Below are 26929 nucleotides of genomic sequence, written 5' to 3'. Positions count from 1 at the left end.
GGACGGAGGTGTCAGATGTGAGCTTACCTTCCCGAACCAGCCATTCCCGATCTCTTTCAGGTAGAGAAGAGTGTGGCGGCCGAGGTCTGTGGACTTGAGGAGTTGGACTGGAGGAAGAGAAAGAAGAGGAAAAAGGTGTTTCAGTGATGAGTAATCCTTCTACAAAAGCAGTGGCAAAAATCGCATTACATTATATTTAAAGCAAACTGTATTTTGCAAACCATGCAAGTGGATTTTTACAAATTTAAATGTACAGTTGTGTATTTATTCCACCGCTGCAGGCAGCCACTGGTTTCCATTAAATAAATATTAGGCTGTATGAAGATTTATCAGCAGACTCTTGAAACTGGCTTGCGTTGTTTAATCCATCACAATGAATACGTTCAAAGTTACATTATCATTATGAGATTACGCCATGCAGATAAAATTACAGGATCATACAACAATGATGTGACACTGACAAAAATAATTACAATCGATTACACAACTAAAGAAAGTTTAAGAGTTTTGCTAATTGATTTTTATTCTGTATGGAAATATGGAAAAAAAAAAAACAATGGTTATCTGAGACAATACCATAATAAATCTAAATACTACAACTTTATAGCATGCATTACACATGGTGAACTTGTTAGCAAGCAGTTGCTTATTTCCACATCCAGCAGTTACGGAGCAACATTATGATTCATGTGGAGTCGTGTTTCTGTCCATCTGGTGAATGTAAGTCCAATATTCACTCTCTTTTAGCTCTGTTTTTGCTCTTTACCAACTCCTGAGGGAAATATCTGGCTCTTTATCTGCTAAATGCTCCACTATGTTCACCAGCTAGTCTCCAGCTAACTGTGTCTGTTTGCCGTTTGGCGCTGAGCAGGTAGTTTTTTCTCTGTAAACAGCTGCCTGCTGCGGCTTAAAACGACGCTATGAGACTATAAAGTTGTAGCTGGACAGATAAACAACGAGCTGAAACTCACTTTATTATAAAAAATATAGATTAAAGCTGCTTTACACTGCCGTGGTCCTTTAAACTACTTCAACTTAAAAACAAAAGTTTCTTTGCTGTCTTAAAAATATACTAAACTAGCACTGAAGAACCTGTTCATGCTCATTAGTTTTTTCACTCAACTTGACAAAACAAGTCTGAGACATTTCCATCAACAGGATCAGTTTCAACAGTCCTCACTGCTTTTTTTATGTAAAGTCAGGAGCCGTTTGTGTACCGGAGAAAAGGCTGAAACACAGGCACTGAAGCGGACGCTAACTTTCGTCATTGTTAGCGTCGTTTTCATCAATATCACACGAAACAACCATGACACAGGAGAACATGAATAACACGACATCTCATCTCTACAAACTACCTCATATCTCATATCAATCCAGTAACTACTGAACCTCAGATATCCTTCATGTTGGACTGGTAGAACTGGTTTCAGTTACGATGCATCTTTTAAATGGAATAAACTGCCCTCAAACTTCAGTATTACATTCCTCTTGGAGATTTTACAGCTTTATTACCTGATGTTTTTATGATTCTTGCAACTGTGTTTTGTTTTTTTGTTTTTTATCAATTCCTTGTTTATTGTGTAATTATGAATGTTTCTCCTTCTCAGGTCACACAACACATTGCATGTGTACTGCAACATTTTCTGAAGATTTATAACCCACCTCTTAGAAAGCAGGCTTGAATTTATGCTAACATGCTAAAGTATTTCATTCACCCAATCACTTCAAGGCAATATAGTGAGTTATGAGAATTACTGGAAATTTAAAGTTGGTTGAACTTGTGTATTTTACTCATTTCCAGTATGGTGTTGGGACCAGTTATTTAATCAAATAATACATAAAAATGCCAAAATAAGACATATTATACCCTAATGCATATGGAGATGAATCACAGACTTCACTATTAGAAAATGAAAACAGAACAACACAACCCTTTAGATATAACTGGTAACAGTAACATGAGAAAACGCACCACATCTAGGTTCTTAAGTGGCCCCAGTAGAATCCATCCTCCGTCCGATCGATTGCTATCAACCCTCTCTGAAATGAAATATCCGAACATGCCGGTGGACGTTGCCCATGATCCACCACAAGCACACAAAACCAACACCGCTCTGAAGTCTTATACGTTCTATATTGAGTTGATTGTCTGACTGTCCTCCGACTCCCCGATGCATCGCTATCAGCGTCCACCGACGACCCCGAGTCCTTCCCGCCTGACGAACACGCCCAACCGTCCAGTCCCAGCTCGGTCCCAAATGAAACAGGACTGACAGCAACAATCCCTCTCTCGCCCTCCAACCCTCACCCCTCACTATCTATCCCTTCCTTTCTTTCTCTCTGTCTCCCACGATGACTCTTTGATTCTGGGCGTACAGGCAGACAAGACAGATCTTTGTGGTGCTGCGTCCCCCTTTCCCCCCCGTCCCCCCCTCTCTCTCCATGCTGCCACACAGTCCAGTCACTGTGTGGAGGCCATATTGGACACCCCTGTTGCCTTCCCCAGACTGGTCATTCCTTACACCCACTCACGCTCTCTCCGGCGCAAAGCAGAATCACCGCCATTGTCCGGGCTGATCAGGGCAGCATGGCACCAGTTAGGACCAGTTAGCACGCACACACTGGGGCTATTATCCACCAGTTCCATGACATAGGAATGAACTGGGTTTTGGCGATAGCAGCGGCAAGCAATGGGTCCCACCTACGCCATCATGTTTTATCCAACTGTCTTGCATATTCATAAAGCAGATGGAACAATGAGAAGAAGACAATACGTGCTGCTCTGCTCTTCATCACCTGCAAAAGTCCTCGTGGACTTGTAACGTCCTACATCACAGGATCACAGGGTGCAGGCTACCTAACCATCCCCAAGATTAACAAGCAGTCCATTGGCAGCAGAGCATTTGCAAACCGAGCTAGACACCATCTTTTTTCACTCGCTTACAATTCAATAATTAAATCCTGATTGTAAAACCACCTTTTCTTTAGGACTGGTGTCTGTTCTGCCTGTTTTTTATTGTACTGTTTTCATGTGTTACAATCTATTTATCTGTGATGTGTACCACCTTCTTGTGATTTTACACTTTAAAAGGTGATTTTCCATAATATTTATACTGTTATGATGTCAAATGTTCATTGTCAAAGGTCCAAAACTTGAGGTAAACGTGTAAAAATGCTCCCTGTAAGTCAAAAGTCAGGGCCTCAACCTGCTCTGAGTGCGCCGTTTGCAAAGTTACCTCCACCTCCTGCATGTGATGACATCAAATTGTTCACACACACCTGTTAACGGTTGCTAAGGTTGTTTGCAAAGGTTTTTCCATGTGCTGTTCACGTTGTCCACTCGCATATATCATATCGGATTCGGGTTCGAACATGTATGAATGTATTTAAGAATGTGACATTTTGAATAAAGAAGGTTTATGTAGGAGGAAGCTTCTTGCAGCTGGCCAATCAGAACAGAGGGCGGGGCCTTAAAGAGACAGGAGCTAAAACGGCCTGTTTCAGACAGAGGCTGAACTGAGGGGCTGCATAAAGGACCAATAGAAGATAAATAAGGAGTTTTTAACTGGAAATCATGCAAAGATATTCCAGTACAGCCCCAGAATATAAATATAGAGCTGGAAATGTGCAGAATACGTCCCCTTTAAATAAACTTACTTGATCACTCATTTACTTACTTGAAAACTGTATTATAATATTTGTTATCTTTACCAAAGAGATTATGTTTTTGGTCCTGTTTTTGTTTTTTGGGTTTTTTTTGTTGTTGTTTTTTTTTGTCTTTGTGTCTTAGCAGGAAAAACATTGATGGAAAGTTCATGGGTCAGGGAACAAGTGATAGGTTATTTGTATGGATCTTTGTATATTTGGATGGCATTTTCACTATTTTTTCATAATTATTACTTGTATCATGATTGTCTGTCACTGTGTATTTCATTAAAATAATACATTTGTAATAAGTGCAGCCTTTCTAGAAGAATACATTCACTCAGTGCTTTCTGTTTTCTTTATTTCCTTTGATTGTGTCAAACTGAAAATATCCCGACTACCTCGGTAAGCTCTCGGATCTCTTCAGAGCCAACACACTAACTCTCTTTCCATTTAACAGCCCTGTCTGGGCTTCGCTAAGCTGTTTGCTGCTGCTGCTGCTGAGCATCTCTCCCAAGAATGCGTCTAGCTTAATCGCTAGCCAGGAAGTCTTTAGCGAGATGCACAGCGGCTAAATCACTCAGAGCCAAATGGAATTCCCATTATCCTCTTCCAGTCCAGTGCATCCTGGTCTCTGCTGAGGTGCTGCCCTTCAACAATCATTCAAATTAATTTGTGACGTTTCCCCGTTCTTATGTAACTCAATCATAAGTGGTTGGACTTAGAGGTCGATGTGTGTGAGTGATTTTGAGAGGCAGATTTAAAACGTGTGATGGAAGGATGCATGGAATATGTGCTCATAACTGGGAAGAATCTACAATATTCTTGCACGGACATAAAAGTTGGACTTGTTTTTATGTGTGTAGCTTTTCATATGTCTCCTCTGAGAGGGTGTGAGCGCCATTAGCCGTGCAGCCTGCAGCACAAGAACAGCTGCATCAGGGCGGATCCTGGGGACCCGGACGGCGGACTGAGCCAAGCTCTTACAGTACTGGTGTCTCATCAGGAGCCCCACCTATCCACACAGTCCTCCAACAGCCTCCAGAGCACGGCAGGATGACAGAGGAGATGGGAATATTGGCTGAAAGAAACCACATTTTCTCATAGCTGCTAAAGTACTTTAGCTCCACGTCAGCTCTCAGGGAGTTTTAGTATACGCGGCTACACTGTGTTGTGCTTAAAAATCAACCTGAAGACCTTTTTTTATTCGGTTTCTCAAAAAAATATTTTTATCTTGTTATTTTTTTTTCTTGCCTCTGTGCTGTTTTAGTGCTCTTCTCCTCTGTTATTCTATACTTTCCTTCATTCTGCTGTTGTATGTTTAGCTTTTTGCTTTTAATATTTCATCGCGCTGTAAAGCACTTTGAACTGTATTTCTGTAAAGTGCTGCTATACAAATAAACTTGCAAACTTGCCTCCATTTTCAGGAACTTCGAACACCCGGTTTAGAACTTCTAATAGGGGCCTAAAACCTGGAATTCTTCCCAAACACGTGACAACCGGAGGTAAAGTTTCAGTCAGATACAGGAAATACTATTATGGAACGACTTTTCTCAGCGGGTTAAATCTGCTCTAAAGTCCATTAGAGCAGATTTTAAAAAGGCTTTAATTTGGGTTTTATAATCAGTTTTTCTGTTGTTTTTCTTGTACATTCATGTCTGTATATTATTTGGCTAATCAATAAGCCAAACAGCCTTTTTTCTCTCTCTCTCTCCCTGCAGGTTGTTTTTATTTCTTGTTGCAGTATTTGTTTGATTTTGCAAATGAATAAACTCAATCTCAATTCAATTACCAGTAATTTTATAAACTTCTCCCCAGATGTGTTTCTATTTTGTAGATTCTGGTTTCCAGAGAAGAGCAGATGAATGTTGAGGAATGTGAGGAAAGCCTCACGATAAGCCTCACTTGGCTCTGCCTGCACATTCACGTCCTTGCGGTTTAATTTGTTACATTTTTTTTTTTTTAAATCTGACTCGTTATATTTCATCTTCTACTTCAATATCGTGCTAATAAAGAAAGAAAGTAACTCGAACTAGCAGGAAAAGACAAACTGCGGATGAAAAGACAACAAATAGCAGCTAAGAAAGATAATAAAAGTGAGAAGGTTAGAGAAACAGCACAGTAAGGTGGATCCCTCTCTGTCACTCCGTTTCTCATTAAAAACTTAATTATACCTCTCCTGGTGATGTCACTGGGCGAGGCTGTCCTGAAGGTGCAGTAATGAATCCCTGACCTCTGCCGCTGCTGTAATACCATGTGGTTTCTATTAATCGCCGAAGACAAAAGCATCTGGTAAAGTCTCAGTTCACCCAAATCGAAGAAAATAGTGAGAAAATAGTTTCTTTGGTGTTATTGAACTGTGCGGATACATTTCTATTTTATGTGACATACGTGAAACTTCTAAACTGTCCGGGACAAAAAGTCTGGGACGTTGTTTCTTACGGAGTTGAGTTTTTCAAGTGTCATTTTTTTTTAAATTCATTGAGCATCACAAACAAAATTCATTCCACCTCTGTTGTATTGAGGTGTCTGTCATCTTCAAACCTCAGCAGATAGAAAAAAGTAGTTTTTTTGTGATTTGGGTGAGGTTTTCTTTTATGTCTTTTGCACCTTTATACACTTATACTTACATAAGTAAAAGTACAGAAGTATTACCAGGTAAATTTACTTAAAGTATTAAAAGAAAAAGTACTAGTGCTGCAGTGACTTAAATATGTTTAATAAAGTAGATTATTAATAGTGAAGCGTCAGTGTTAGAGCAGCATGTTACTGTTGTAGCTGCTGGAGGTGGAGCTAGTTTACACTACTTTATATACAGTTAGCTAGTTTAGTCCAGTGGTTCCCAACCTAGGGGTCGGGGCCCCTCTAAAGGGTCAGCAGATGAATCTGAGGGGTCATGAGATGATTAATGGGAAATGAAACTTTGCTTTTTTGAGATTCTGGAGTTTTTACTGTTTTCTGGCGTTGAACAGTTACTTGAATGAAACCATATGAGACGTCTAGAAGGGGAAATGTTTCTCTGGTGAAACTGTTAAAAACTAATAAACATCTGAAACATGAGTTACAACTACACAGCGAAGAGCTCACAAGACAAACAGGTCAAGTACTGGTGGTTTAATCTTTAACAATCGTGTGTAAAATTTTAATTGGAGTGACTAAAGCTGTCACGTAAATGTAGCGGAGTAGAAAGCACAAAGTAGCAGAAAATGAAAAGTGCATTGTTTACATCCCACCTCTGCCAGCGTGGGGTCAGACTGGACGTAACAAACATTTACCTCTGAGCTTCGATGCAGCCTGATCCTCGAGGTTAATGACATGATCCGTTAAGTGTCACCACACTACAGTGTCATAAGTTTATCAGGCTGCATCAGCCCATTAATACACAACAACAAGCAGCATTGTCACATAGAAGCAGATGGAGAGAGAGAGAGAGAGAGAGAGAGAGAAATAAAGGAGAATATTCTCACTGGGGTTTTGTGCTCTCGCATGCCTCACATACCAACAAGCAGCAGTGTAGGCTGGCCGCCTGGACGTTATTATGCAACAGGCAGATGTTTGTGGGCGAGAGTGAAAGCTAAAGAGCACACAGTTCGCTCTGTAATGACCCGCAGTGAGGGATTGTGAGATAGGTGGAGGCCCAGCTGACCGAGGCCAGCGTCTGGGCGGTGCTCACTCCGGGGACAAAGCTCTGACAAATTCCAGATACACGGCTCCGTTCTGCTCTGACATTACTCTCACATCCCCCCAAAAAACGTTCTCAGCATGTGTAAGGCTCTGGCACTTTTACAAAGCTCTCGTAAGGTTTGCGTCAGTTTTGCGGCGAAGGTTTTAAGACATAAATTACATAGATTACAAAGTACTGACACAACCTTCAAAAGTGATATCATGATTAGATATTCCTTGGTCACCCATTTTTTATCTTGGACATCATCTCATGTTTAATCTCTTTTGACAGCAGAGAAAAAAAGAATAGATCTCTCTAAATGTAGCGCAGGGATTTGAATGATTTACTGAGTGGCAAAACAGCAAATGGAAGTGGACGGAGCACGTTTAACCTCTCGAATGCTCAATTTTCACTTCAAATGTCCTCGTGTGCCTCTCTGAACCTCAAGACTGCACTTCATGGCTGCAACTCGCAAATATGGAAATGTTTATTTGTCGATGTGTGAATCATTTTGTTAATATTTCCCCAAAACAGCCTTTTTTTTTTACTTGTGCTTGGCTGCATAATATGAGTTTGTGGAGATGGAGCCAAAGGTGGAACCGGCAGTTTAAAGGGGACATAACATGCTTTTTGTGATTTTCTGTTATTTTTATACTGTTACGACGTCAGATAACGGGGGGTTTGAACATGTACGGATGTATTGAATGAGTTGACATTCTGAGTAAAGAAGGAGGAAAAGAAGTGAAATCCTGCTACTGCTGTTTGTTTACATAGGAGGAAGCTTTCTGCAGCTGACCAATCAGAACAGAGTGGACTCATCAGGAGGCGGGGCCTTAAAGAGACAGGAACTAAAACGGCCTGTTTCAGACAGAGGCTGAACTGAGGGGCTGCATAAAGGACCAGTAGAAGATAAATAAGGAGTTTTTAACTGTAAATCATGCAAATATATTCCAGTAGAGCCATTAAGAAGTTAAACTGAACTGAACTGAACTGAACTGAGGAGGACTTCGACTCACCTGATCGGGCAGGTTGCTTGGCGACCGGCAGGGACACCTCGGTGAGCGGCAGGATGTAGACGTCCGGGCTTCCCTGGGAGGTTGGCGAGGCCAAGGTGGACATGTTTGCATGGTACTCCTCCCCGTCCACATTCTTGAATTCCTGAAACGCACAAATACACAAATACATGAAGACGTGAAAGATGAGGCAGATTTTACTGGACAATTCGACTGACAGCTGGTTGGAAACTAGTGAACAGCTTTGGTTTACTGTCTGTGGAAACACCAGGGACGAGGATGGAAATAAGTCCAGGACTTTTTCTATCCAGGGCTGCAACTAATGATTATTTTCTTGATCAATGAATTAGTTGTTTGGTGTCAGAAAATGCCCAAAGCCCAACGTGACGTCCTCACGTCTTGTTTTGTCCGTAACCCAAAGATATTTAGTTTACTTTCACCACATTATCAAATAAACCTGAAAATATTCATATATGAGAAGCTTGAATCAGAAGTTTCAGACAGTTTTTCTCCAAAAATGACTCAAAATAAACCTGATTCTGTTGATCGACAAATCGGTTGATCGTCGCGGCTCAAGTTCTACAACAAAGTCTGATATGTTGTATTTTTTGTTGTCGATAAACTTAAACAGCTTCTTGTTTTGTGAGGACAAGAAGATGCAAAAATGGAAAAACAATCCCTGACAGCACGTCTAGATCCGTCTTTATTGCAGATCACATGACGCGTACACGTCTCGTCTGATACAATCAGTAATATTCGACTGCATCTACAGTCCATGAAGAGAGACAATGTTGTACAAAAACACAATCCAAAATTGATGATATGTTGGCTCGCCCACTGACGCAGAGCTAACATAAACTGAAGCAAGCTGTCCTGGCTCGGCTCAGTGTTTCTCTGAGCTGTTTGTGAGACTGTTTAGTGTAAACAAAGCCAGTCTGGTATCTTCAGAGATCATTAGCTCTGAGATTACATGTATCTTAACCCTGAAGTTTGCAATTAAGCTAGAGGATTTTCAACGCTGAGATGCTTTCTGGAAACACACACACAGAGAGAGAGAACAGACGGGAGAGAAGAGTTTGAGCGAGTGACTCAACGTTCTTTAGAAATCTTTTCTATATATCAAAACGGAGCAAAACAATATTTGGATTTGATTCACTGCAGTTGTATAAGCTAACATCTGACTCAGCTCTCAGCTTCACATGCCCCCCAAATGGCAGCAGAGTGATCGATAAGTCTTCATAACTCTTGAGTGGCTGAGAGAGAGAGAGAGATTAGTGTTTGCAGAAGAGATCTTGATAGCCTGAACACACTCGAGTCTGTTGCAACAGAGATCTTCTAATAAACTGCAGTGTTTTACTTCTGGGAGTGTCTGTTAAGAGTATTAACTGATGAGTAACTGACTGAGAACGAGCGGCAAAAAAAAAAAAAGCTGCCGAAATGGAGAAAAATGATACAGAAAATTCAACAGAAACGTTTGCTTTATTTATGTGTTTGTATGTATTCATGCACAGATATGTACCACGGTGGACGACACTGGATGGAAACCATGTGCAGCTCAGTTATGGGATCAGTAACTTGATATCGATGGCTGAAGAGCAAAACCTCCTGTCTGAAAAATGCACTTGTTGTTTTTTTTTTTGCAGAATGTTATTTGTTAGGGATACCCAACACATAATACACTAAATATTATTATATTATGTGTTAACAATACCGTAATAACCATACAAACATACAGTAAACAATACCACATATCCTTAACAAATAGCATTCTGCAAGAAATCAACAAGTTTTTTTTTTTAACCCTCCTGTTGTCGGGTCAATTTTGACTCGGGAGGACAAATGCTATAAACTGTAATAAAACACCCAAAATGAAGAAATGAAAGTAGTGACTTTACTTTTACTTTTACTTGCAAACTGTGTGGTATGGAACCATCCATGTGATTTTCAGGCAATTAGAGGAAAGAAATCCATATTTCTGATATAAAAACATTTGAAAACGGGTCAAATTTGACCCGAGGACGACAGGAGGGTTAAACAAGTTTTCAGATTGGAGGTTTTTGCTCTTCGGCCATCGATGTGTGGAAGAAAGCAGGTCAACAAGACAGATATTTATCTGAGATAAACAAACGATTGGCTCCCGGTCAAAAGATGTGTGCACACATTATTCTGCAGCTTCTGGGTTTGAGGAGCTCGTTATTTGTTTGTTCAGAGATATTTGGATGAAACTGCGAAATATTCAGGATGATAAAAGACCACTTATGTTAATCTAGAAGAACAAAAGCATGACACAGAAAATTTTGTTTTCTACTGTTGTTTTTATTGGGAACAGCGCAATGTTTTGTTTAGTAAGACAGAAACAGATATTGATTTTGTACATATGGATGAAAATTTGGGATTTTTTTTCTTTTTGTTTGTTTGTTTCTTTTCTTTTTCCACATGCTTCCATATTAGCTTCGTATATGTACGACTAAAAGATGCATCTTTTATTAAATAGCGGTGTCTTATAATCCCATGCGATGGGCCAGATGTTTATCATGACACAGAAATAAACATAAAACTATTTTTTTTTCAAATGATTATTTTTTCTTTTATTGTTCTTTTCTTCTAAAACATTAGACGGAGCATCTTCCACAAACTGAGAAATATAATATTGCATAATTTTGCATAAAAAAGAGATTTTGTAATAATATATATATATTAAAATGCATTTTTTATTATTATAGGTACTATTAATATCATTCCTATTTAGCTATATTTAATTAATCACACGATACTCAAAACAAGGACTGTGAGATGTGAAGACCAAATAATAAAAGCCAAGATGCATCATTAATTCATCATTTTTCCATCCCCATCTATAGACTAACACTAATTATTATCACAATATTCTAAAAGTTCTGAGAGAAATAAGCCACTAACAGTTACAGAACTGACTTTAGATCATTCTAGTTCTTGAAGATCTCCTTTGAAGCGAACTGCAGGCTCTCGTGGGTTTTTTCCATTTTTTATGAGTTCTCCATGTTAGCGTGTTACAGCACTTTAAAGCCTGCACTAGATAAGCAGCGATGAGCCCCTGAAAGATTCCCTCTGTCTGCCGAACACACAGAGACACATCGCAGGATGAAGAGGAGGAGGACGAGGAGGAGGGGGGGGGAGGAGGAAGGGGAGGAGGGATGGGAGGGGAGTTGGCCGCATCCACAGACCGGATGTCAGAATGAAAGTCTCTTGGTTGGGAGCTGGAGAGCAGCAGGGTCTCAACACTGGAAAAATGTGACCTGCTGCAGCCCTCTGCAACACCCACTCAAACACACACACACACACGCACACGCACACACACACACACACACACACACACATAAACACCTCCGTCTCTCGCTTCATCCTGTCCTCTAAGAATGTTTGCATGTACACACACACACATGCACACTTCAGTACGTTGCACACTCTCCCTCATCCGCAGATCCAAATCTTCACACGGCCCTGCGCGCCCTCCCATTCAACATGTGGTTTCACTCTCCGACACACACACACACACACACACACACGCTGTCACACACACACACACCAGCGTTCACAGAGATCTCTCTTTCCATACATCCTGCAGTAAAGTGTATCAGAATTTAAGGCTGCAAATAATAAATGTTCAATCAATTAATCGCTCAGTGGAAAAGAAAATGTTGACAAATTGAAGAAATACACAAAGTTATTCAATGAGCAATGATATAAAACTGAAAAACTTCACATTTTAGAAGCTGGAACCAGAAAATCTTCAGTATTTTTGCTTAAAACATAAAATTTTTATTTCTCCAGATAAAGCTGCAACTAACAAATATTTTTTATTATTGATTCATCTTTCAATTTCTTTCATGATTAATCATTTGGTCGATAAAACATCAGAAAATTGTGAAAAACAACGTCCTCAAGTGTCTTATTTTGTCCAACTAACAGTCCAAATCCCCCAAATATTACATTTGCAATCATGCAAGACCAAGAAAAGCAACATATGTGATATGTATATGGATATGCAAACCTGCAAATGTTTGGCATATTATTTAAATAGCTGCTGCCGATTAATCGTTGCTGCTCCAGTTACAGCACTAATTAACTCGTGCTCAGCAGAAAAAAACCATCAAAAATATATTCACACACTTTGCTTCTCTGTTAATGACTTTAACATGCAGTGATGGTGTTGCTAATCCAATGATTTAATGCACATGGTCCCATTTCCATCTTTATTATTATTTTACCAGGAAAACCTCACTGAGATTAAAAATCTCTTTTTCAAGAATGTACTGGCAGTAAGTTGGGCAGCAACTCCGATGAGTAATATTAAACAAATAACATAAAAATACGTCTCAATATCAGAGTGAAAGACTGCAGCTGTAAATCATGAATAAAATCTCCGATACGATCATAAAAATAACATCTAAAAGACAACTTAAGACTCCCAAAAACAACCCAATAGCTGCCGTAATAAGTTAAATAAAACAAACAAGACCAATATAAAACACTTAATAAATGCAACTGACACATGTAGAGTTTAAAACACCCCAAAACATCAGCAGCCAGTGACCCCGCAGCATCTCCCACTAGCTTACCTTCCCTCCACAGGTGAGGACGACATGTCAGACGCCCTGGACTCAGAAAACGCCTTCAAAACGTGTGAAAGCATTTCAATCAATGTCTTGCCATCACACACACACACACACACACACACATGCACTCAGTGGCCCCATTGCAGGGGCTCCCACTGGTGTGATGGGTGCAGGGCAGCAGGAGGCCGGCGGCGCCAGGAGGAGCGGCTGCAGAAAAAAAGGCTTCATCATTCTGCAGAGAGAGTCCAGAGAGGAGGAAGAGGAGCTGACCACTGACTCTTCCAGGGGACTGCTGGGGATGGAGTGATGGAGGGAGAGAAAATGAGGTGGGGTGGGGGGTGGGGGGGTGGGGGGGAGGTGGGGTTGAGGGGGAGGTGGGTAGGGGGGGGTGAACCCTATCTCACGGGTTCACAGGCGAAGGCTGAAACCTGTGGTCGTCTCATGAGGGAGAGGAGGAGAGGAGAGAGAAGCTGAGCCCCCACAAATATGTGAGGGAGAAAAATACAAGTGGGAGGAGGGGAGGAAGAGGAGGTGGTGGTGGTGGTGAGGAGGTGGGGGGGTGGGGGGTGGAGGGGGGTTCACATACTATACTTGTGACATCATCTGCTCTCTTCCTCTCTCTTTCGCTCTCTCTCTCCCAAAAGCCAAAGAACATCTGCAGGGCAGTCCCCCCCCCCCCCCCCCCCCCTTCCCGGACCGAACCAGGAACACACACACCCACATCCACACATACGCTGACCTCCGACGCCGACCTTTAACCTCATCATACGTGCCAAAAGCTCAACTTAATGGACAAGTTCACTATTTTTTTTCAAGTGTGTCTTAAAGCAGCAGTCAGGTGTCCGTGTGAGCGGTGAAAGAGGTTTTTCCTCGCTGGATATTAAAAGATCCGTCAAATGTGTTTTCAATGGAAGTGATGGAGGCCAAAAACCCACAGTGTGTCCACACAGTCGTTTAAAAGTCAATGTGAAGTTTATATGAGGCTTCATCAGTCTGAGTTAGTCATATCAAGTGGCGGTGAGGTCTGTCGGAGGAAGTACCTCATCTTTCTGTCACTGTTTGTAAAACACAGAGAGCTTTTTCTCTCTCGTCTCCTCTTGAAGTTTTTTTTTTTTTTTTTTTCATTATTTTCCCTGAAATTCCCTCTTCCTGCTCTGGGAGAGGCTGTGTCTAATTCCAGATGGGGCCCTGAGGCCGGATGCACTGTGGGCTCATGGGTATGCCCTTCCTCACGCCCTCATGCCTCCCCCCCAAACCCTCCAACCCCCCCACCCTCCTTTCCCACTCCGGCCCAGGTCCGAGCTGGGTGGTCCAACCAGCCAAAGACACAAAGCAGACATGAGGATATCATACATGTACATACACTAAACTAATGTCGACAACAACTCGAGATGCAAACATATAAACACACAGGAAGAGAGAGAGAGAGAGAGAGAGAGAGAGAGAGAGAGAGAGAGAGAGAGAGAGAGAGAGAGAGAGAAACAGGATGTTATGTAATACGGCTGCAGATATTCCTGTAATCAGAGCGGCTCTGAAGACACATTCAGAACGATGAAGAGGAAGTGGAAAAAAAGGAAAGAGGAGCTGCGGGTGAAGAGAGAGAAGATGAAGATGAAACCCTTCATTATTAAAACAATGGTACATGTCCCCGACTCTGTGAGAAAAGTCATCTGACAGGCTCAATCACGCGGCTCTCCACACAGTTTTATATATCAATATTACATCTCACATCTTTGCTCCTATATTGCACCCTTCAAGTGTAAGTTTATTTTAGAAAACGAGGAGCAGAGAAGTATTTTGTGGGTCTTCGGTTATCTGACTGGGGAATTTCTAGCTCGCCTCTTTCTAGCTTAGCCCTGAGGAGGCTGCAGGAGAGTTAATTTTCAGGCTGCTGATTAAAATTTCTACTGGGGGAAACGGGAGTCATTTCATTTTATATAAGACGGCCAACAAGCGTATAAACTTACATCGAAAGCTTATTTGAAGGGGAACGATAACAGCCAGGAAAAGCTCTCTACTGTTGTGTATAAGACATAGTTGAGCCTTTAAAAGGTACTCTGTGCTTTTTGACTCTGAGTGGTGCTGAGGAGGGATGTTTTGTCGAGCCCTTGTGGGAAGAGGATGAACATAAACATGCACAAGCAGATGGTTGACACGTACATTTATTCAAGCTGCAGAGGACAGGAATGTAAATATGGATGGGTTTCACAAGATGTGACAGCTGTTGCCGCTAACGTCAGGTTGAGAGTTTTTATACTGTAGTAAGTTAGCATACTGAGGTGGTAGAGAGCAAAAACAGCTAAAAGAGAGCTGAAATGAATGATAATGTTGCTCCGTATCTGCCGGATGTGGAAATTAGCAACCGTTTGCTAACAAGTTCAACATATCGACTTAAAAGGTGATGATGTGTCAGCTTTGTGTCCACATCTTGTTTCCAATGCAGGTTAACATCATCTTAAATAAGCTGAAACATGGAGGCGAATCTGCAGAAACACACAACTGACACACACACACACACACAAGACATTTCTGCTGTATAATCCCATCGTTCCTCTAATGTTCACACTCACAGTATGCTGCTCACATTCTTGTCCTATTTTCTCCGACGCTGTGACCCATTTCATGGTGCCGCTCAGAAATCGGGTCTTGCAGCACTGACAAAGGACGCTACTGAAAAGCTGCAGCCTCCATCACCTTTGTCTTGCTTTTTCTGTTTACTTACCATCAACATTTTCTGAGTTTAAATGTCTGGAGAGCTTGTGTCATGAATATAATGGAAGTCTGATGAGAGGCTGCATGCAATGTTCTCTGTTTAGGGCCATTTGCAGTAACGCTGGCGGCGGGCAGAGAGAGAGAGAGAGAGAGAGAGAGAGAGAGTGCAAGACTCCATAAAAACTTGATATGATACAATGAGAGTGTGTGTGTGTGTGTGTGTGTGCATGAGGGTGCTGAGGTGTGTCACTTTTGTCCTCATATTTTATTCATGTGCAAGGATGGATGAGGAATGATGTTCCGTGCACCGGCGCAAAGGGGAGTCTCACCTTGAAGCCGGTCTTGCCCTTCTTGCAGCAGAGGCAGGCCAGCATGAGGAAGACGAAGGTGAAGAGACCAGAGAAGGAGATGGCCACCACAGCCAGGGAGGACGACCAGGACAGCCCGCTCAGCGGCGCGCCATCTGCAGGACACAAGCGGGTGTTACAACGACAGATAGTTTCACCTAACGCGTATCAAAGCATGTGTGACATAAAAGAGCGATTAGATTACAACAATAAAAGCGTGAATGTGATTTATTCTGCTGTAACTTACAGAATAGTTCATGACTTGACTGTTTTCTCAGGAGATCTTCCGTTCAGAGACACTGTTTGATTTACAGCTTGGCATCATGTTTTTGCTCTAAATGAAATGCTGTTACACACGTTATAGTCCGTTAGGATTTGAAGCACATCACACCTCTGCACAGAAAACCAGACTGAAACATGCAAATGTTCATTTATCACCTTCATCCAGCAACAGAAGCACCAGAGATGGTTTTGGGGGGGTTTTTGCACTACTTGTTTTTTTCATTCACTGCGTGCAATGTGGAAGTGATTTGCAAATAAATAAGGGGATTTTTTTTTATATAATAAAGTTCCAGAGAGGTGGAAGATAAAACCTCAGTCTGATGTGTCAATATATACAATATATATATAATATATGCATAGTATTGTGTACATTTATGATGATTCGAGGTGATTCTTTTCCTTTCAAAACTTGTGTTTATGTCAACTCGTTATGTTTATTTATTTACATTGTGCTCAATATTCCCATTATTGGTTGTTAACTGTTCACATGGGGAGATTATTGAAGAAGAGTTTGTGTTTAAGTTTAAAGTCGAGTCTGATATCTGAATCTGAAGTCCACAGAGCAAACTGTACCGTCAGTAACTTCATTTGGTGACATTTCAGATGTCAACATCATTAAACATCTTGACATCTGGACAAATAAACAACCAGTCAACACCTTCAGACTGGTAACCTGTAGCAATAACGCCTTTTAAAGGAGCAAAAACACGCTCTGTGTGATTTTCTGTCTTTTATATACTGTTATAATGTCACATGATTAGGTTAAACATGCTCCCTGCAAGTCAAAAGTCACCTCTTCTTCCTCCTCGTGATGACATCATATTGTTCACAAACGCCCACTAACGGCCATCTGTTTCCTTGACTTTAACTGTTGCTGAGGTTATTAGCTTCGTCCTCTCTCATGTTTCAGATCTGATTCGGCCTTAAAGAGACAGGAGCTAAAAACGGCTGATCTGAGGGGCTGCGTAAAGGACCAGTACAAGATAAATAAGGAGTAAATCATGCAAAGATATTCCAGTAGAGCCACAGAATATAAATATAGACCTTGAGATGTGCATGACACGTCTCCTTTAAGGATTATTTCTCCAGTGTTTTGCCTTGTTTCAGTAGTAGAGACAGACAGGAAACATGGAGAGAGGAAGGCAGGCTATGTGATGCCCACATTAAACACATTTTAACTGATGTAACCCAGGACTGAAAACACGAGTAATTAATTACACTAGACACTCTAAAGAGCATTTTGGCATCACATGCTGAGATAGATGATAATACTAAATGTGTCCTAAACGCATCGTTTTATCTGTTCGATTAATCTGCAAAACAACACATTTAGAGATTTAATTCAATCGAGATGTAAATATAATTACGATACACGACATTAACATATGTTTATTTACAATATTTAACACACTTCAGCTCCACTTCTGAAAGCCCTTGTGTTATTTCCTTCAGGCTCTCTCTCTATCTCTCTCTCTCTCTCTCTCTCATCTCGCCGCTCTGAGCCTCATTCTGCACCACTGAAGCCAATTTTCAGACTCTGATGGTTCCATGTGTGGCGCCTCACACGCTGCCCAATCTCACAAATAATACCTTGTTCCCAATTTTTGGAGGGTTTTCTTTTCTTTCTTTTTTTCTTTTTTTTTTTTTTTTGGATGATTTATTTTTCCTCACTTCTGCGATGCAACGGTTACCATGGAAACAGATTGGACGGACAGCCGTGCAGGATTGCCTTCAGCTGTAAATCTCTCACGCTGATTCCTGCCAAAAAATGGTGCCACCCAGCTCCGACACACACACACACACACACACACACACACACATACACACACACACACACACACACACACACACACACAATAAACAGAGCTCAGAGAGTCATTTCTGCTGCCAGTTCGTGCTGATCCTCTGAAAGCTGGTGCGACTTTCAGTGAGTATCGGGGCTCTTAGTATAATTGGACAGAGAGGGAACGCTGTTGTTCAGGAGGCCGGCTGGCAGAATGTAGGAAGAGAACAGAATTCGTCAAAAATCATGCAACTTTAACAGTTAAATGCTGGATTAGTCGGCCTCCCGCAGCTTTTTGGAACACAGTGAGTCTGAATTTTTAGACCAAGGGTCCCGACAGTGTCCGTAAAAAAGAGCAAATATGATGCCACATGAAACAGACGGGCTGGAAAAAGCCAGCTTGCTAAATCAGTCAATAACCATTTAGTGCTTTGAAACATTAAGATGATTTAATTAGTCTTTATTTGTTTGGGAGTAATAACAGAGAGCAGGAGAAATATTCTGCCTCTTTTTGCGGTTTATTTTAAACTCCCTGGCTGACAAATCCCAGTTTCCCCGCTGACAAAGCGGGAGAGCGGGAGAGCAGGATCCGTGTTCATATCTGAGGAACTCACTCCGGTCCACGTGGAGTCGAAATGAAAACGGAGAATTTAAACGCAGCTCAGGGCGATACGGACAAAATCAAATATCACAACATTTTCAAATAACTCCATATTGATATTGATATTGAAGGGACGACTATTGATGCTTCCACAACATATTTACACTATGAGATTTTTGATAAATAATCATCTGTAATGTGGATATAATAATAGAACAGTTCAGAAAATGACATCACTTTACTGTAATACAGCCTTTAAAACCAAGAAAAGACGACACTTCTGCCATATCACCAGATCATGATATCCAAAATATAAGATGATATGTAGTCTCATGTCACGTTATCGATATAATATCAACATATTTCCCAGTCCCAGTGCAGATGATAGGCTACACTTGTGGAATATCGTTAACAAAGGAAACTGCAATTAAAATTTGGTGACTGACACAAACATACAGTCCTCTTCATATCAGAAATGAACAACACAGTAACCACAAACCTTTGAGTAACTGATCAAACTATTAAAATTACTCATTTAAAGTGTAAGTATTAAAGTCTGGAGATATTCTTTATTTCTCTAATTGTCCATAAAAGACCAAAGACGACATAGAATTGATGCACTATTATCTTCCTGTCTGGGAAAATCTTTCTAAAATCTGCAGTGCTCAGCTGTTTTAGGAAATAAAAAACTATATTTGTGAGTCATTTTTGACAGAATGAACCGATGAGCTCACAGACAGAGTGGGAACGTCCGCTGAGAGGCTTGTTGTTTTTTAATGAGAAAGACAGAATTAATATCTAATCTTACGTCTGAACCGTTCCTCCGGTGGAGTACCAGGAGAGGTCGTGCAGGCAGGTGCAGAAAAAGAAAGCTTAGTACAGCAGTCGGTAAGCAGGAGAGACGATGAAGCTGATTTCACCAGTCAGCAAATGTCCAACGTGTTATTCAGCAGTTAATTCTCCGTCTTGTTGAAGCAGTAGAGGAGTTTAAAATATTTAGGAACCTTTTTTTTTTTTTTTTGAACACAGAATACATTTTCTTTTACAAAAGCTCGAATCTAAGCAGGAAAAATTGGATCCTTTCGAAACGAGCGAGAACATTTTAGAGTTTTAACTTTTAATGTGCGTACACGCTGTGGACACCTGGGAGCTGAGAACAAAAACAAACCAGTAAAATCACTGGGAAAGAGCAGAAACAACTGGACTGGTATTGTTGTTTGTACTGTGCACGCTGTGTTATTTAGTATTGTATGTGTTGTTATTTACTATAATGTGTTTCTGCGAAGGCCGAAGTCAAATCTCCACGTTTGTGGACAATAAAGATTCTTATTATTGTTGTTTTATTGTTGTCCAGCTGAGATGAGGTCAAACTACGGTGGCCTTTGAAGACAAAACACATACAAAAGCACAAAGTATTTATCGCTGTTGAACGCTGATGAACAACCAGTCTTCCAAATGAATCAACCAAACACGTCTGATCTGACGCCACTATCGGTGGGATGACATCATCTGTCCGTGCCTCTCGCAGCTGTTTCACACCTTCATTGAGAGGTTTTACGAGGTGACTGGTTGGATAAGGTGGTTTGATTATAGGTTTAAGCACAAAAACAACTCGGTTAAAATAAGTACTTAGTTAAAGATGGGAGATATTTGTCGCCATGGTTACAATAATAATCACATAGTAGTGAAGGTTAGAGGGATGATCGGCACCCTGAGCTCCTCTATACACAGACTTTATTCTCTATGATTCCCTCCTCTGCTGGTCTCATAATAGCTAGATAGGTAACGTTACTTGAGCGTTAATTCATGTCGCTTTGGGACACTCGATGACCGATCCTGTTGTTTTTCTCGGGAAGACAGTCTAGTAAAGTGTGTTTTTATCTAGTCAAAAAAAAGGACAACGTGACAAAACAAAGTGATTTATAACCGAATGGTCAACAAAACAGAACAAGCACCACGGCAACTACGAAAGATGATATTAGTCGTTATGTCCACATTTCCAGCGGTTACGGAGAAACATTATCATTCATTTGGAGTCGTGTTTCTGTCCACCTGGTGAATGTAAGTCCAAGATTCACTCCTGAGGGAAGTATCTGGCTCTTTAGCCGCTAAATGCTCCACCACTCCCTGATATGAGAAAGCATGAGAGTGAATCAAAACAGTAAAAGTTGCAGGCGGAGAGGAGCTGCAGAGCCGACACACAACATACTGACATTTAATACAATGATATTATCAGTCAATTACAGCCACTTTAACATGCAATTTGGAAACGACAATGAAAGTGAGAGTGAGTTGCGTTTCTCTGAATGTTTTTTACGTCTCTATGTGTGTCACACTTTGCAGTATTTTTGTATTTGGAGCACATTTTCTTCAGTGTGTTTGTGCTTTTGCTTTCATACTGTATGTGCTTCGTCCTCAGGGGAGCGACTGTATTGAACACCCCCACAAACACAAAAAACACCCAGCTGTAGTGTTTTCTTCCTCTGCTGTGTAAAGTCGATCCCATTGACTGCTAATCTAAATGAAAAATAGAGGATTCTTTCCTCTTGTTGGACATAATGAGCCCAGATCCAAAGAGATAAATGTCTCCTCTAAAGGTTGTTCAGTTCACGAGGACACATCCCTCCTGAGAGCTTCATTAACTACACCCAACAACACAGTGAAGAACACAAGAAGACATTTCCTGAGCTGCTGTATTTTTCCTCTCCTTTACAACATGATGGCGGCAGTTTGAGTACCATACAGCTCTCAGCTACTCAGAGGTGGTAGCCGTTTTTAGCCTCCCGAGGCAGTGAGCTGAAGCGCGTCCTGATGACTAAATGATGAAAAGGGGAGCGAGCTCGGAGGAGACGAGTCGAGAGGAGAGAAGAAAAGGAACCGAGAGAGGAGAAGGAGGCTGAAGAGGAGAATCTGCTCAGCACTCAGAGCTGAAGAAGAGCAGCGGTGTCTAACCGAGAGCAGACAGAAGACAGCGTGCGAGTCTATCTGACAACCTCACGTGTTTGTTCTGCCTTTACAGAGACGGAGCTGACTGAGAAATCACTCCGGATATTTCTGCAGCTTAATGAGTTCCAGCTTCATCCTGATTTACACGTTGTCACGCTCAAACTCTCAGCAGCAAGTGAACTCTGTGCTGTTAGAATACAAATTGCCTCGCAGGACTAGCTGATGTACTGTAGCTGCACTCAAGAGAGGCGAATTAAAGAAATAATTTGACACACTTTAAGAAAAATGCTTAGACGCTTTCTTGCCAAGAGTTAGATGGAAAGATTGATACCGCTGTCAAGGCTGTAAGCTAAATATGAAGCTCGAGCTGGATGGGAAAGGTTGTAAAATAACTGAGCTGGTCATTTGAGGGTTGAAAATACTTCACATTGACATCAAAATGACATTAGATCCATTAAATTTGGGTTTGGCTGATATGAGGCGTCCATGTTTGTTATTATTGTCAGATATATCAGAGCTTTCAGGAAAAGTTTCCCAGTGTTAATTAGTTGGAACGTTTCCAGGAAGTTACTGTGCCCGGGCCAAGAAATTGCTTCAGCTTTAACTCCCCCTAAAAACACTCACTTTCCCTTTTTACATTTCTGTTTTTGTCCAAGTTAAACAAACTCAATATAATGTGTGAATTAGCAAAATTTAGAGGTTGTTGGTAGGCAGATATTTAAAACTTTGGATAAAGCCAGGCTGGTTGTTTCCCCCCCTGCTTCCCCCGGTGTAAAGACATGAGAAAGATCTTCTCATCTAACTCTCAGCAAGAAATCAAACAGCCTAAATGTATTTCCCAAAATGTTGAACCATAAGGAACCACTACGATGTAACTACCAACCAAAACACCAGAGGATAAATGTTGGCATTGAACGTTTCTACAAACCACAGAAACGTTGAATATGTGCGTTTCAACACGTGTATCACATCAACATTTCTACAAATGTAGCATATTAACATTTCTTGAATAATGACGTTTTATGGTGTGACAAAGCTGTGGTTAAGGTCTGGTTAGGGTTAGGGAATGATCATGGTTTGGGTTAGGGGTTAGGGGTTAGGGGTTAGGGTTATGGTTAGGGGTTAATGTTAATATGCTACGTATTTCACGTGTTGAAACGTAGATATTCAACATTTCTGTGGTTTGCAGAAACGTAAACTGCCAACGTTTTATTCTGGCGACCAGGCTGTAACTAGAGATCAACATGGGTCCACAAACTGATTCAAAACAACAAAAAAAAAAGCCCCAAACCGAGAGGAACCTGTGGATAGTCCAAAATACTCTGAAAAAGACCAGAGGATAATTAGACCAGATGCATTGATCCACATGCACTGGCAGCAGCTGCAATTAAAAAGTGTAGAACCAATGTAAAGTCAAAGAAACTAATTCCTGCTATGATCCACTTAGCTATGAGACTTACTGACACACAGACCTGAAACCCAAAGGAGTAGCCGGCTAGTGGCGGTGCTAGCTCAGCCAGCTCTGTCAGTCATGTGACCATCGTCTCCCTGCAGTCATTGAGAGTTTGTGAGTCTGAGCCAAGTCTGTAGTTTTCTTTAAGGCAGAGCGAACAATAAGTGACTGAGCCGTCTGACAGCTCAGGTATGAGTCACTGCAATGGTGTGTCTGTCAGACAAAAGTGTGGTTGGTATGTTGTATATTTAGATTAGAGCTGACAGACTGAACGGAGTCCAAACTCTAACATTATATCCTGGATATCAGCCTGGATGTGGCGCTGCATGGTAGCATTAACTCTGCAGCTGCAAAAAAACAACAAATAAATGTTTTTTGATATCCGTGTTGGCTTGTATGTACACCCGCTTCATGGATAGTGATTACAGACCAAATCCAGCCATCAGCGATCAGTGTGTCACTAATGTTCAACCTCCTCTATTCAAAACACACAATTAGAGGGTTTTTTTTTTGATGCAGCTGATCCAGAAGGGACACATTTTCCCCCGTCCGAGCCGAGTCACTGCCCTGGCTCCGTTCCTGTTCCTGCTGCTCACATCCAACTCAGAGGGGTCAGCAGGAAGTGTATCCAAGGGACAACCTTCACCCATCATCAGCCCTGGTTACCGTCCTTGCTACGGCTAAATTACCGTATTGGCTCTAATATTCTGCTCTGGAAATTACTTTTTTAAAAAGCCGGGGTTGTCTTACATTCAAGGACGAGTCAATTATGAGTTCACAAGATAAGACATCCTTGAAAGTACCGCCGGCTCCTACAGGGAGTGTTGCATTATGGGTTGTAGTCAGTCATTCTGCAATGAAAGTGTTTCGTTAACTCGGTTCAACCTGCAGGAGTTTCTGAAGGCTTCTGCCACTAGAGGAAATAAATTCTTGACTGGTGAAAACAAATCTAAAGCAACTTCTGACGTCTTTGTTGCAGAAAGAGATCCGAATCGTCTGTCAAGCAGCCAAGAATTACTGCTGTTCCAGATGATAGCGAGTTCAAACAGGCTGCTTTTGACCGCTTCCAAGAGGCTGACAGAAGAGAGAGTGATTATGTGTCTGACAGAGAGGCCGTACAAATGTGGGATTTACATTCTGCTTTAGTGAAGTATTTCACTTTTTTTTTTTACAAGAGAAAGGCTTCAAGGATGAGATCTCTCTTCTCTTTGGATTAACAGTAACTCAGGGAAACTGTCTCAACGGGATAAAAGTGTCTTTTATCTCCAAAGTCTTCAAAGCCTTTTTTAAAAAAAAAAACAGCTGTTGAAAAAGGGAGGATCATCTTATAATTAGGGTCATCTTATGTACGGGACGATACAGGTATCAAAGCTCAGAGGAGAGGTGAAAGGTGAAAGAAGAGCTGGAAACTGGACAGAACAAACGTCTCACACTGTGATACCAATTAAAGATTAAAAAACACGACAAAATGCTGTCCTGCAAGGCCAACGGTAACTAATCAAGTCATTAAACTTACTGAAATATTGCGACGATAGTCCGACTCAGTGTGAGTGCCGGAGCAGCAGGTGAACCGACTGTCAATCACAGCTGTCAATCAACACCCACACGGCAGACATTAAAGCTACTAAAGGTCTTCAAATCTTATTCACAGAGCAATTATTTCCAAAAATGACCAGCAGCACACTTATTAGAGTGAATTTAGAGGTTGAAACTATAATGACTCGTTGGGAAAAAGTGACTGACTAAATGTTTCTTGAAAGAAGCAGGTTGCAGGAAGGTAGTCGCCGCTCACGTCCTCTCCTGAATATTTTCCTTTAAAACACACAAGTTTCAAACAGGACAAAACTCCTGAAAATCATTGTGAAGCAAAGAAGCAAAGATCTCACACACACACACACACACACATACCAATGTTCAAGATAAGAACATGGTAACCAGAGTATTGTGATATAAAGGGCATTCTGTGTTTGATGCAAATGTGACCTATAGCATCTTGTAAAGGGCACCGGCACAAACATCAAACTGGGGACAACTGAGCACGCTCATACTGTTACATACATCATGCATGGTTGTAAGTAAATGCCTCATTGTATATGTATTTATATCTATTTTATGCTCCTTACTAATTAATTTCTGAATATTATCACGATAATTTCAGCTTGTGGACTGTCAGTAATTTGTTTGCAGCCTTTCTCAGACTGTAAATCTTTATGAATCATGTTAATCCTTGTGAAAATACGCGTGTAATCACAGCCAAATACATTCACTGCACGGCTGTGAATTTCAGGATCTCTCCTCTATGCTGCATCAGGACCAGATGTAACGATTTCAGGTTTCAGGCTTCAAGCTAATGCTGGTAGTCAGGTGTCAAGAGCATGAACAGTCAGGTGAGTGATGGCTGCGACTCACAGACATCCACTGACAAAATAACAGCCTGTGTAAAGTGCTGACGGATGCCCTTATCTGATCTTGTTTTTCTGTCTCTGTGGGAAGTAGTTTCATCTTTGGAATAGGAGGTTTTTCTGCATCTTAAATGGGTTTGTGGGTCACAGTTAAAACGCTTTATATTGATCGTAACTTACAGGTGTAGAAACAAATGGACAAAACCTTCCACAAGTGTAGATTCTGTAGAGCAGATGCTCTTTTCATTCATTTACGCATAAAATCTTGTTTACGCATTGAAAACATTATAATATATTAATATAAGTTCATAGATATTTGGATAATTTGTCATTTAAATATGAAAAAAAAAGTCAGATTGTAAACTTTCTCTTCTTTCAGCAGCGGAGCTTCAACCATGAAGCTGCATTTGTGATAAAATATTACATGAATATTTGGTAAAATCTGTTATTTCGGTGGTAAACATATGCCAAAGAAAAGAAACTAAAGAAAGATACTAAAATGCCTTAATCTTCCCATAACTCACAGTCCCATAAATACCTGAAATTACGCCTCTCGTGTGCATTAGTCTCAAATTATTCTACTGTTAACATTTGTACTGTCCCGTGTGAATCATCTGTAACCAGTACAAAATAAAGTTTTGATTTGAGATTTCCCTTAATCCGAAGTATTAGGGGACGAGCTGTTTAAATAGGCCTTAAATTAAGTCATAAAGCCCTTTATCATCATTTATCATCATTGTAAAAGCTAATTTAGGAGCATGAGTATTTAGGGCTTCACTTTGGTCTGAGTAATGGGCCTTAAAGAGGAAATATTCTGCACATTTCCAGCTCTATATTTATATTCTGGGGCTTTACTGGAATATCTTTGCATGATTTACAGTTAAAAACCCCTTATTTACCTTCTACTGGTCCTTTATGCAGCCCCTCAGTTCAGCCTCTGTCTGAAACAGGCCGTCCTGTCTCTTTAAGGCCCGCCTCCTGATGAGCCCACTCTGTTCTGATTGGTCAGCTTTCAGGAAGCTTCCTCCAGTTCCGGAGGCTACGTAAACAAACTATAGTAGCAGGATTTCACTTCTTTTTCTTCGTTCTTTACTTAAAATATCAAATTCTCAAATACATCCGTACACTTTGGAGCCCAAATCAGATCTGAAATATGTGAGTGGACGATGTGAACAACCTTAGCAACAAAGAATACAGAGGGGACGTCTGTCTGCGGACATGTGTGAACAATCTGAGGTCATCATGAAGAGGAAGTAGTAAGTAACTCTGCAAACGAGGCGTTCTGAGCAGACTGAAGCCCTGACTTTTGTCTCAAAGGCACCTCAAGTTTTGGAACTTTGACTACGTTTAACATCCGACATCATAACATTATATAAATTAGAGAAAATCACAAAAAGCATACGTCTCCTTTAAGGGGTTTTATCCCTTACAGTTACTTATTCCATGCACATTCCATTGATTTTTTTGTTTCATTAGCCTATTGAAT

At 41.0% G+C, this 26929-nt stretch overlaps 1 protein-coding gene across 3 annotated transcripts in view; it reads right to left on the bottom strand.

Annotated features, from left to right (window-relative positions):
• The window catches only part of aatkb (apoptosis-associated tyrosine kinase b), a 32033-nt gene extending 15973 nt beyond the window's left edge, over nucleotides 1–16060 (bottom strand). Inside the window, exons 1-3 of one of the 3 annotated variants that reach the window (XM_067577169.1) lie at nucleotides 15959–16060; nucleotides 8326–8467; nucleotides 28–107 (exon numbers count right to left, since the gene is read on the bottom strand). In XM_067577169.1, coding sequence (XP_067433270.1) covers nucleotides 28–107; nucleotides 8326–8467; nucleotides 15959–16003 — 267 coding nt within the window. In that variant the 5' untranslated portion in view covers nucleotides 16004–16060. Of the gene's footprint in view, nucleotides 1–27; nucleotides 108–1972; nucleotides 2275–8325; nucleotides 8468–12920; nucleotides 13219–15958 lie in introns of those variants that run through there. The other 2 variants (XM_067577167.1, XM_067577168.1) reach the window with 2 other exon arrangements.
• Nucleotides 16061–26929: the final 10869 nt, after the last annotated feature.

Source organism: Thunnus thynnus, chromosome 20 (assembly GCF_963924715.1).
Source record: "Thunnus thynnus chromosome 20, fThuThy2.1, whole genome shotgun sequence".
In the NCBI taxonomy this organism is placed as follows: domain Eukaryota; kingdom Metazoa; phylum Chordata; class Actinopteri; order Scombriformes; family Scombridae; genus Thunnus; species Thunnus thynnus.
The sequence above is the reverse complement of the archived record's forward strand: the minus strand, read 5'-3'. Positions and strand labels throughout refer to the sequence as shown.